Source organism: Barbus barbus (assembly GCF_936440315.1).
Source record: "Barbus barbus genome assembly, chromosome: 43".
NCBI classification, from domain to species: domain Eukaryota; kingdom Metazoa; phylum Chordata; class Actinopteri; order Cypriniformes; family Cyprinidae; genus Barbus; species Barbus barbus.
In genome coordinates this window covers 3,311,145-3,323,075 of record NC_136721.1, presented here as the reverse complement: position 1 = coordinate 3,323,075, position 11,931 = coordinate 3,311,145, and the positions used below count along the sequence as shown (strand labels likewise).

Genomic DNA, 11,931 nt, shown 5'->3' with positions numbered 1-11,931 from the left:
AAGCTGGGAATGATCCGTGGGGGGAAGGGTAGACACAGAGGGATGTTAAAAAGGAAATTCACACACATTTCCTGCTTGTGGGATCGTTACAAATCGACAACATCCTGTTCTTTTGTTGATCCTGCATGACCTCATGCTGCTGCGTCATAAATGCGTTTTTGTTACACCAGTGCAGCCAAACTGGAAATGAGAAATCAAAATGCAACCAGCTCTCTCTTTTCTCCTTCCATTTTAAGCAAGAGCGATCGTTCCTGACCTGTTTTCTGATTTACCCAAAATGAGGATAAAGTGCACGCCACTCGAGGCTTACAAATTAACCCGTGGTGATGAAACTCAAGTGTTTTGGACTAAAACGTTATATGTCCGCTGCGTCATATCAAAAATAATAACGCATGACCGCAGCAGTATGTTCTTCAAACTGTCCAGTAAATACGCAGTTGCCTTATATTTCCTTATACTTCCATACCGCAACAGGTCAGGACCTTTAGAAGACACGCACAAATAAGTCAATGTATAGAGAACATGAATTAAAGCAGTAGTAGCCGCCTTCTTCATGTAATCCGCTTTGACATTGCCCTTGTGACGAAAAGCCCCCATTCTTCCATTCATGAAATCTTGAAACGGCGCATGCGCAGTAAAATCCGGAGCTCTCCCATTCATAAAAGTGTAACCCCCGAGTCGTAATGCCCTCCCATTCACAAAAAAAAAAAAAAATCTGTCAAAGCATCTGCGCAGTACGTTTCTTACCCTCCCATTCATAAAAAGCCATTTCCCTCATATAGTTGCAACATCGTATGGAGAAGACTGTCCTTACTGCAGCGCGCATCGCACGGATAGTCGTCCGGATTTTCCCCTTCGTGGATCTATCTATCATTCTCTCTCTGGTATTGGAATATATCGCAACACTCTGTTCAACTGAGAAGAAATGATCTGTTTTCGAATGCAAGTGAGTTTTTCATTTATTTTAAAATATATATCCGTATATAGCATATATATATATATATATATATATATATATATATATAATTTTTTGCAAGTGCAATCCAAGTGTCAAGGACAAACCTCTATAACACGGGGTTTATATTCTTGCTTCAAATCGAGTCGTTTTTTTCCATTCTGCTGGTTTATCACAAAGCGCCGATACAGCCGTTCTTTAGCAACGCGTTGTAGGTGTATTTGTGCCTTGTGTAAATATTTAACTACGGAAACTAACCACGACAGGATCGTGGGCGATTTAAGAATGAAATGTAGGCTACACGTAGAACAGGTGAGCATTCGAGGTTAACCGTGAACGCGTCGTTTCCTTCGATCGCGACAGGATTTCGTGTTGCGTATCTGATACCATCGCGCGACGCTTCACTGCAGCTCATCTTAAGCATTAAAACTGTTTTAGCGAGTAAAACACTAAACGGAGATCAGTCAGAGACATGCGACATTGATGTATCTAGATTCAGGTAAATATGTAATGGTTCGTATTAAAACGCCGTTAAATTTTGACTGCTTTATATGAAACTCTAATTGTGGCACGCCGACATATAAATCATGGTTTTAGACGACACTTCTAGAAAAGCAACGCCACTTCCATATATTACGTAGCTCACGCAAAAATCTAGCAACAGGTTGATATGTGTCATATCATATAGCCTACAGTTTTCTTCAGCTTTCTGTAGCAAACAGATAACATTTTAAAGGACCATACAACGAAAACATTTCACTGGATTAACTGTTTAAAACGTCCAGCGGCGTTTAGGAGAGTATTTTACCTATAAAACGCGATTAATGCCGTCCATTTAGCTGTAATAGTCCTAATCTAGCTTCATCCACGTAGTGAATTGTAATATAATTATTTAAGAAAAGTTGTGAATCTTAACCCTAGGTTAATCTACATTATGTTTGTTTTATTCAGAATAAACCCCTCCCATCAGAACACTAGTGCAGGCTTGTACTTAATACTCATAAATCTGATTGTGGAAGTGAATGTTTATACAGGTTCCTTTTTTAAATCATAATAATGAATTATAATTATACATCCCTAACACATGCAAATTTCTCAATTATTCAAAGGGCCCATTTTAGATGTATTTGTGGTCATTTTCCACACCCACCGATCGTTAGGTTATCTGATTAGAATTCTATGAGGGTGGTTTTCAGTACTAAGCTGTGCTGTGGTCTTTGCAGGAGTGCTAAATGCTGACCTGAGCTCTGGTATATGAGGAACACAACCTACAGATGGAGTCAAGGGTTCCTCACCACATTCCTGGAGTCTCCTCCTCCATCATGGTGCAGCCTTTTCTGGACAGCCGCGTTCCCTACGGACGGCTCCAGCACCCATTAACTATTTACCCTATTGACCAAATGAAATCTTTACATTTGGAGAATGACTACATCGACACCCCTGCTGTGATCTCACAACAGCCACCAAGCCACAAGGCAAGCACGAGGGGGCAGGAAGTCCTGCTGGGAGCCCCGCACCATCCTCATCTGTCCCGCTGCGAGGTTCCAGATGCCACCACACATCCCTGGATTTCCTTTAGTGGTCGGCCCAGCTCCATCAGCAGTAGCAGCAGCACCTCCTCTGACCAAAGGTTGCTGGACCATGCAGCTCCAACCCCTGTTGTGGATCCGTACACTACTGGCAATGGCCACGGCAGGACCCTAGGTGCAGAGCAACCCAAGGCGTTGAGCTCCAAGACTCAGAATGTGAAGGCGGTTGCGGCATTGCCAGTGGAGAAGAAGCATGCACTGTTGTGCGAGAAATGCGGCAAATGCCGATGCACGGAGTGCACTTTGCCCCGGGCCCTGCCCTCGTGTTGGGTTTGCAACCAAGAGTGCCTGTGCTCAGCACAGAACCTAGTGGACACCGTCACTTGCATGTGTCTTGTCAAGGGCATCTTCTACCACTGCACTGATGAGGACGAGGAAGGCTCCTGCGCTGACAAGCCGTGCTCCTGCTCGCACTCGAACTGTTGCGCGCGCTGGTCCTTCATGGCGACCGTTTCGTTAGTGCTGCCCTGCCTGATGTGTTATTTGCCCGCCACTGGCTGCGCCAAGCTTTCGCAGAAGTGCTACGACGGCATCAGCCGCCCAGGCTGCCGTTGCAAAAGCACCCAGGCCTGCAAGGTGGCAGAGGTCAAGGCCTGTCAGCTCGAAAAACAGGCCTCATGATGGCGTGCCAGAAACGGAGAGTACAAAGTGACTCGCGACCAAAGTTCGCAGGACCCTCTCCGATAGCGGTGTACTTCCCAAAATCACGGTACTTAAGGTTGACGCATGATCCTCGTGCTCAAGGCATCCTGCCGTAAATCAGTAGCAATGTTTGACTGACCAACGGGCACAAATCATTATTTTACTACAACAAAGGAGAGGCCTGCGTTTTCTTCTCCTGGGGATCAAAGTCTTTGCCATTTCACCCCCTAGAAAACAACTTGCTGACACAGAATGCTGCATTTGAGCAAAATGTCCGTTTGAAAGATTCCAATCTCTTCTCTGTTTATTTTCTCTTTGGGTGGCTTTGAAAAATTAAAGTAATTATGTCACCCATTCAAGAACACTCTATACTTTGGCAATCCCTCTCCGGATCTGGCACTGCGGAAAGGTTGCAGTGAATTCCAAGCTGATAACACATGTCACAATCAAAATAACCAGACTTCATCTCTGCGCACAGTACACTTACAAGCTTGTTATAGAGCTTTATTTCTTCTGTTGTTTGAAATGCAAACATGGGAGATAATTTGGTTTCATTGAAGGATTCTAAGTTCCCTTGACTGTTGCGAAAGACATTGGTGGCCACCCGTAACCACGTGACAGGATGCTTTCTATCTCCTGTGGGGACAGATTGTTTGTTTCTGATGGCAAATGGGTAAAATAGCTTTCATAATTCCCTTTGAAAACATGCCATAGCATACATGAACTTCCATAATGATTCTTCCAAATGTTAGCGGTTCAATTTGTTGTAGACAATGACCTCAGGGATCATCAGTTCATCTGAATTACGTACCGCATGTGAATTCAGCTTGGAACTAGTCGGGTGACTTGAGTTAAGGGAACGGGCAGTGGTCAAAACACAGCAATTCAGACACCAAGCATTCATAAGCTACGAGGAGAATCGGGCCAGTAGTTACGGGAAAAGGAGAAGCTATAAAGTTAGCGTATACTACTCTGCCGCTTCTAATCAAAACATGCCAATTGTATCACCATTATAATGAGGCAAAAGCACAGTATTATGTACAGTAGCATGTACAAAGTGTTTCACTGTAGTTGGAAAAAATTCCTCTAGTTTACTACGCACCAAACATAACGCTCTATGGACGTGCCCTAGTATCAAACTGCTTTCTCCACATATATATTTTGTTATATGTATAGTATAGAGATTTTGCCAAAGGAGTGCACCATGGGGTTTTCGTTGACCATTTTTGATAACCGTTTGTGGGCATGCGTTGTTGTACTCTAGCCAATTAAAGTAAGCTCTTAAAGGTACGGTGCTCTACTTCCCAGGATTCCTAGAGTCTGGGAGCACGAGGGAAAATCCTGCTCAACGCAAACCCACGGTTCGCTCGTTTAGTCCCACATACTCCAGCATTTGTACTTGTTGCACAAATCCGAAAAGCAGAAATACACTACTGTTCTTAGTCTTGAATGTATAAGGCTAGGGTTTAAGTCTTTTTGCAATCTAACCCGTGGATAGGTGCCAGAGTAGTTCTGAATGGAGAAGCTTGCATAGCTGCATAGGGAAGAGTTGCAAATGTACCATAGATATCTTAGATTTCGACCTATGCAGGTTACACGTTCTTGTAAATAGTTTTAAGAAAAACTAGCTATATGTTTCAAATGTCCTGAGAAATTGCATGGTACAATTTAATTACAATTCAGTACAAAAGTATATAAATTAATTATTATATTTTTTGGGAGGGCTGGGGGCGGGTGGGGGTAAAGATTATGTGGCTGTGGCATAGAAGGTAGGGTGTTTAGGTATTTCGATTACAAGCACTTGATTTAGAAAAGTGTGCCAGGCAATAAAAATACCTCTGTTAATGCTAGCCATGCCTCATTAGCACGAGAGAGGCACGGCTAATTACCGGTTCCTCAGTGCCCCTGAAACTGTAGATTTAATTGAATTCACAGAGGGAACGGCGTTTCGTCACGCTCAAAGTTATGCTTTTTCACCCCAATGTGGCCAAGCATTTTGTTTTTCCTCCTTCCTCCTAAAATGGTGCAACATCTTCAGCGCTTGATTGACATACACAGCTGCTGTGTGTGAACTTGTCTGGGAGGAACGGGGATCCCTCTCAAGTAACATTCCATTCCATCCTATTCGGTGTTGCTTTTTCGCCCAAACCTTCTTGCTTTTATTTTTTCGTATTTCACAATTCTCTCAACTACGGAGAACGATACAGCTGTAAAATGTAAACTTTATGGCTGTTCGCCTAATAACCTGGCCTGCGCAATGGAATTAAACGATCTTCCTTCTGTCGATTCATTGCTGAGATGTTTTCATCAGGACGCTGTGACTAAATCTATTCGTGGTACAGTTTCTTGGCCACTAGAAACCCATTCTTCTTCTTTTTTTAACCCACTTTAAGCTGCCTTCCAAACTGGGCTTGTACTCTCTGCGTTTCTTTGGCTTCATTGTTCATGTTGTGGATTAAAGAAAAGAGCAATGTGCTTTTGTTTTGTTTAAAAAAGCAAAAAGCAAAAAAATCTCTCACACATATGAAAATGTCCCTTTATAGATATATTTATTTTGAAGTTCTATTTTATATAGTATTTATTTAGATGCCTACTTTTGTTTGTGAATAAAAGCTTATGTCAAAACGGAATGTACATTAAAATTGGAAAATATATATTGTTAAATATAAAACTCTGTGTGTTGTGTCTTCAGTGTCTCTACATTCATACAGTACATGCTATTGAAAAATATGATTATTCAAGACGCACTGCAAATAATGGTTTTCTTACTTGGTATTTTTGACTTGTTTTCTAGCACAAATATCTAAACGCTCTTGAATCAAGACAAAATGACTTAAGATATTAAGTCTTGTTTTCTGAAAAATGCATCAATTTTGTTTGTTTTTGCTTAAAACAAGAAAAATATATCTGACAATGGTATAAGAAAAGCAATCATAATTCAAAGGGAAAACATGATTATTTTTCTGACTCTACTGGCAGATAACGTTTTCTTGTTTTAAGCAAAAACGAACAAAATTTAAATATTTTCTTCAGAAAACAAGACCGAATATCACAAGTCACTCAAGTAAAAGTATCTTGATTTAAGAATGTTTTGATATCTGTTATGGAAAACAAGACAAAAGCACTAAGAAAATAATTTAGTTAAAATCTTTTTATCACTTGATGAAGTCATGAAACTTGAAGCCATGTATGGAATCGTTTTCCTGGCACTGTAGATAATTGTACATTTTAGTAATTACTGCAAAAAATATGCCATTGAATCCCAAAAGTGATCAGTCAGAATTGATTAAGTAATTCAGAGGGTTATGAAATTATCATTTAAGGGTGTAAACCATTCAGATACAGTATTTTAGTGCTTTAAATATTACCCCTATGGTTACACCATAAAACAATGCCTTTCAAAACAATTATCAGTATTTTTTCATATAATAATACAAAATATATTAAATATATGGCCATTGGATGCTAAAGGGCAGATATGATATTTAGAGTGTCCCTAAATCATCTTTGCACATGGAGGACGAGGTGCAGTCCTGGTTTCCTGCACAGGCCCCTGGCTACTGGGAGGGGCTCCTACTTTACATGAGACTGCTCTTGTATCAAGATATTGGCTCTCAAGGATCTGGGGCTGCAGCTCACATAAAATCTTTACAAACCTGGATGACTCACACACCCATGAATCTGTTGACACCTATCCAAACACACTCACACAAGTATGTTCACCTATGAACCTATGTACATGATCTATAAAAATCAGAAAGTGACCTGTGTGTGTGTATGCCATGACACAGAAGGCTACATTTTAGCAAAATCTCTGTTTGAAAGATTCCAATCTCTTCCCTTATGTTTCTTTTCTCCTTGGGTGGGGAAAAGTCAAATATCTCCCATTTAAAAACACTATATTTTGGCATTTTATACTTCCACTGCTGACTTCAACCAATTAATCAATCAATTGATCAATTAACATTTTCTAAATTTAATGTGAAAGTGCCCCTTTCGTGTGCAGAAATCACTGCTGGGGTGCTGTGAGTCATTGCCAGGGCATTGCTATGTCGTGGCTATGTATTTGGAGTGGGTTTTAATGGGTTGCAATAGTCTTCTAGGTAATAGCTAGGGTTCTCTAGGCTATTCTGGGTAGTTGCTAGGTGCTTTCATATTGGCCCATGTCAACAGAGCCCACCTCCAAGTCTCTATAGGTAAGTCTGCATGCAGTGATTTTCATGAATCCGATCTGATTTCACGTTCTATTTATATGAACCCCTAAACTTTGCGATCCGATTCATGCTTGTTTACATGTGCATTACATGCATTCGGAAGAAAGCGTAGGTTTACTGCCCAGTTGCTGTGTTTAGAACCAGAGAAAGCCAGTCTGATAATGTTACCAAAGCTACTGTGAGTATGTCAAACTGCTGCAGGGATGACATTTTTTTTGCAGGCTGGAAACAAGATCACATTTTAGCACTTGTGCTGAAGTCAATGTTGTGTGTGTGTGTGTGTGTGTGTGTATGTTAAATGCCAGAAATAAAGTATGTGGTTAACACAAACTTGTTTTATTCTATGACACAAAATACATCAGTAATACCCCCTTGTTTTAAGCTTTTACTTTAAAAAAGTAGTTGTGAACAAGTGTCTAAATGGAACTACAGATGTTTACAGTGACATTAAACGTCATCACGCTGACTAGGTAAACTCATTTACTCACTAGTCTGCTTTTAAAGCCTTTACTGTGTTTATTATCGCAACCTTGCAAACTATTCTAAATAAAAAATTTCAGGGAAAATGGTTTTAAAAATAAAGACTGAAAGAGTTGTCAGAAGCTTAATGGCAGTGATGTTTAAGTCATGCAACTGTGATATAGTATATAGCCTGCCGACTGTATTTAAAGGTTTAATTTGTGAATATCAATCCAATACAATCAACATTTTACTTGGATCGAGTCTGACCGATTGAAATTTTTACATGAAGGCATTTCAGTCTATCTGAGCCATCAGTCCAATTACTAATGGATTATTTGGTTGCATGTAAATTTAGCTCCTAACATTCTGGTCTCTAAATATGGCTTGGGGTCCTCCTTCAGTGTAAGTCTACAGGACTTTTATTTGTCCCATTTAATTGCCCACCATTTGAAAAAAACATTAATCTGCTCACTGTACAGATGACTTTATGCGTCCAGTCCTGCTTCTGGAAGTTGACGTCCTGCAGAGTTCATCTCCAGCCTGCCCTAAACGTACTTGCCTATAAGTTTCTAGTGATCCTGAAGACCTTGATTAGCGGGTTCAGGTGTGTTTAATTGGGGTAAGAACTAAACTCTGCAGGACTCTTGTCCTCCATGAGCAGGGTTGGTCGCCCCTGGGTTAAACCAACTCACTGCATGCATCAAAGACCTGAACTTTTCTCCTCGCAGCTCTATATGCCATCTGCTCTCACTAAGTCATGTGGCCAGTCAGTTTGTACAATTCAGCCTGCGCATTTCCGAAGTGAACTCATCCATGCTGACTTGATTCAAGAAAATGTCCTCTTGCAAATGACATATTGCAAAACTCCTGAGCACATCTGGTGCTGGACTCATGCCCTCCCCTCTCATTTTCATTATCATTCTCTAACACTCTGTCAGCCCCCAGCCCTCCCTAACCCGGCTCGGATATGAATGCAATGCACCAGAGAGGCAAACAAGAGTGAAGCTCAGTGATTTGCGAAGCTGAAGTTGAACTTTTCATGGAATCTGATACTTGACTCATTTGATGTGTTTTAACAAGGTTACTGAAACAAGGTTTTACAAGACTACCTGCCAGGGTGGCCATTGCTTGCAATATGCAAACACAGCTAAAATCCATTTTTAGTTATGTAGTATCTTCTATGTAAATAACTTTATGGGTAACATTTTACTTAAAGCCTTTCTGTATAATGCATTATAAAAGTAGTTTTATGCCTTGTAATGCACCTCATAATGCATTATACAATCTCATGAATAATTGTAACCACAGTTAATACATTATTAACACTCATCAGTTTATTGTTACACTGTATTTTAAATTCAGTTAAAATTATTTACGACAAGATATAATGTCTTATAACTCACATTATGAATAATTACAATGCATTATACATAAAATCATTAAGTAAAGTGTTACCACTTTCTACAATAATACGATAGAAATAATACAATTTTATCATTATTAAAAGCTCTTTAAGGCTCTACATCAGCCAAAAAATAAACAAAAGTAAATAAATTAAATTTAGTATTTAGTATTCCTACTTATTACTTGGTATTTTTACTTTTAGTACAAATATCTTAATATTCTTGAATTGAGATGAATTTACTTGAGAAGCAAAATGACTTAAGATATTAAGTCTTGTTTTCTGAAAAATGTATCAAAATTTAGTTTTTACTTAAAACAAAAAAAATAAAAATCTGTCGAAGGGGTAAGAAAATAATCTTAATTCAAAGGGAAAACAAGATTATTTTTCTTTTATATTTTTCTTCTGTATTCTTTCTTGTTTTAAGCTAAAACGAACAATATTAAATATCTTAAGTCATTTTGCTTCTCAAGTAAATTAATCTTGATTCAAGAATATTTTGAGAATATAAAAAATAAATAAAAAAAAATAAATTAAATTAAATAATTTAAATTATGCACACCTTGCATGCAGTGTCGCTTTGGATAGACACATCTGCTAAATGTATACATTTAAATATAATATAGAAAACAAATTAAATCATCTTAGTTGAGAAAAAGTGGGAAATAAGGAAGGCCAGACACAGAGATGGCCCTCAGAATTAGCCAAATCTTTCAGCGTGAATCGGCTCGCCACATTCATTTTGCAAACTCCATGGCACGGACCCAAGTGAGCAACTTTTTAAACAAAGGGCTACTGTCTTGCATCATTTCCCCTCTCCACCACTGCTCCGGAAAGCACTTCTTATCACCATTTATTGCCGGTCTGTATCAGAGGCCTGGTCTATGCTAACACCCAGCCTGAATGGATTTTCAGTGCTCCAAATGCAGGGCTGTCTTACAAAAACTCCTTTATTTTTGCCCCATAAATTTGCCATGTTTTATAGGAAAGAATCTTCCCTGTCAACATTCGTGCCGAAATACCCAATCTCCCAAAGCTGGACGATGCTTTTGTCCTTGGACAACAGGAAGCAACAAGCAAAATGAGAATGCATAAATGCATCAGTTTAGAAACAATGTTTTGGTTTTACAGTTTGCAGATTTTCATGTTTCCAGTACTAACACTGCAAGCATACACACACACACACACACACACACAGTGCTTGCTTATCATCTGCGGGCTGTGTGAAAAACAGCCCTTCCACTGAGTGCAGCAGCCCCCCGAGGCGCCAGAGGGGACGGAGCCAACCAAATTTGGCTTTCGATATCAGAAGTGCAACACGCCCACTTGGCCTCGGCAGTGGTGCATTCCTAGGGAGCTCATTGTCAAAAGCCAAACACTTCCTCTAGTGTACAGACCGACACGACGGCGGAGACATTTTATACATGCATGGCGCTCAGACCGAAGACAGCTGCAACCCGCTTAACAAGTCCTCACATCGTTGCTTTTTTACTTCATTGCAGTTTTTAGGACAGCAAAATAAGTATAGAAATAAAACAGTTTTAAAAGAATTTTCAGAGATCTGTTAACTTACTTTAAATATGATAATGATTTAATACAAATTATAATATACAGTAGTCTCAAAAAGTATTTGGACACTTGTATTAGCAACTTGCAGTATTTAATAATCTGAATCTTTATGAAGTTAAACAAAATATTTTATTAAAGGTGCATGCTTGTGCTTTATTTCTTTTAAGATTAGCCTGATAGTTTGCTATATTTTGTTATCTTAATGTGGCTTTTAAGTGTCCCAATAGTAAACTAAACTAAACTAAACTAAACTAAACTAAACTAAACTAAAAACAGGTAAAGTTGCAACACACACAAAAATGAACAGGAAATCCATTGAGTACTAATGGGCTGAACTTGAATTTCTGACCTGAAAATCTGAAAATTTATTTTTGAAAGAATTCGCTCTTATTGGTCAGAAACGTCACCCCTCTCTCCCCTCATACACTGCATGCCATGTACAGCCTGCTGAAATATGTTTTTTTATATCTTGAAATATGGAATTTTATATCTCACTCAAAAGGTTTAAAAACATTAATATTTAGAACATTTGAAATATCTGTACTACACTCTTAAAAATAAAGGTGCTTCAAAAGATTCTTCAAGTGATGACATAGAAGAACCATTTTTGGTTCCACAAATTAGCATTCAGTCAAAGGTTCTTTAAAGAACCATCTCTTCCTTACCTTTTTATAATCTGAATAACCTTCTTTCACCACAAAGAACCTTTTGTGAAACAGATAGGTTCTTCAGATGTTAAAGGTTCTTTATGGAACCATTTAGACAAAAAAGGTTCTTCTATGGCATCGTGAAGCACCTTTATTTTTAAGAGTGTATATACACTGCCCTCCAAAAGTTTGGAAACACCCCTGGCAATGAGTGGTTTTGGACAATATCAGCATAAATACATAAGTACACTTCCTAGCTGTGCAAGGCTTTTTTGGATGGCTTTCTTATAGTGTCTTGTAGTGTTTTTCAATCCTGGTCCTGGAAACCCACAGCACTGCACATTTGGTTGTTCATCAATGGCACTTGGGGATGGAGAAAAATGACAAATGGTACAAGAAACATTCTAGTAAGGCAAGAATTCAAGAATTACTCTTTTGTGACCTTTATTGT

At 39.1% G+C, this 11,931-nt stretch overlaps 1 protein-coding gene across 1 annotated transcript; it reads left to right on the top strand.

The window, feature by feature from the left end:
- Positions 1–786: 786 nt before the first annotated feature.
- Positions 787–5,847, top strand: LOC306862435 (protein sprouty homolog 4-like). The gene is made up of 2 exons (XM_079405242.1): positions 787–946; positions 2,179–5,847. Exon 2 carries the CDS (start codon positions 2,230–2,232, stop codon positions 3,163–3,165), a length of 936 nt encoding a protein of 311 aa, XP_079261368.1. The 5' UTR covers positions 787–946; positions 2,179–2,229; the 3' UTR covers positions 3,166–5,847.
- Positions 5,848–11,931: the final 6,084 nt, after the last annotated feature.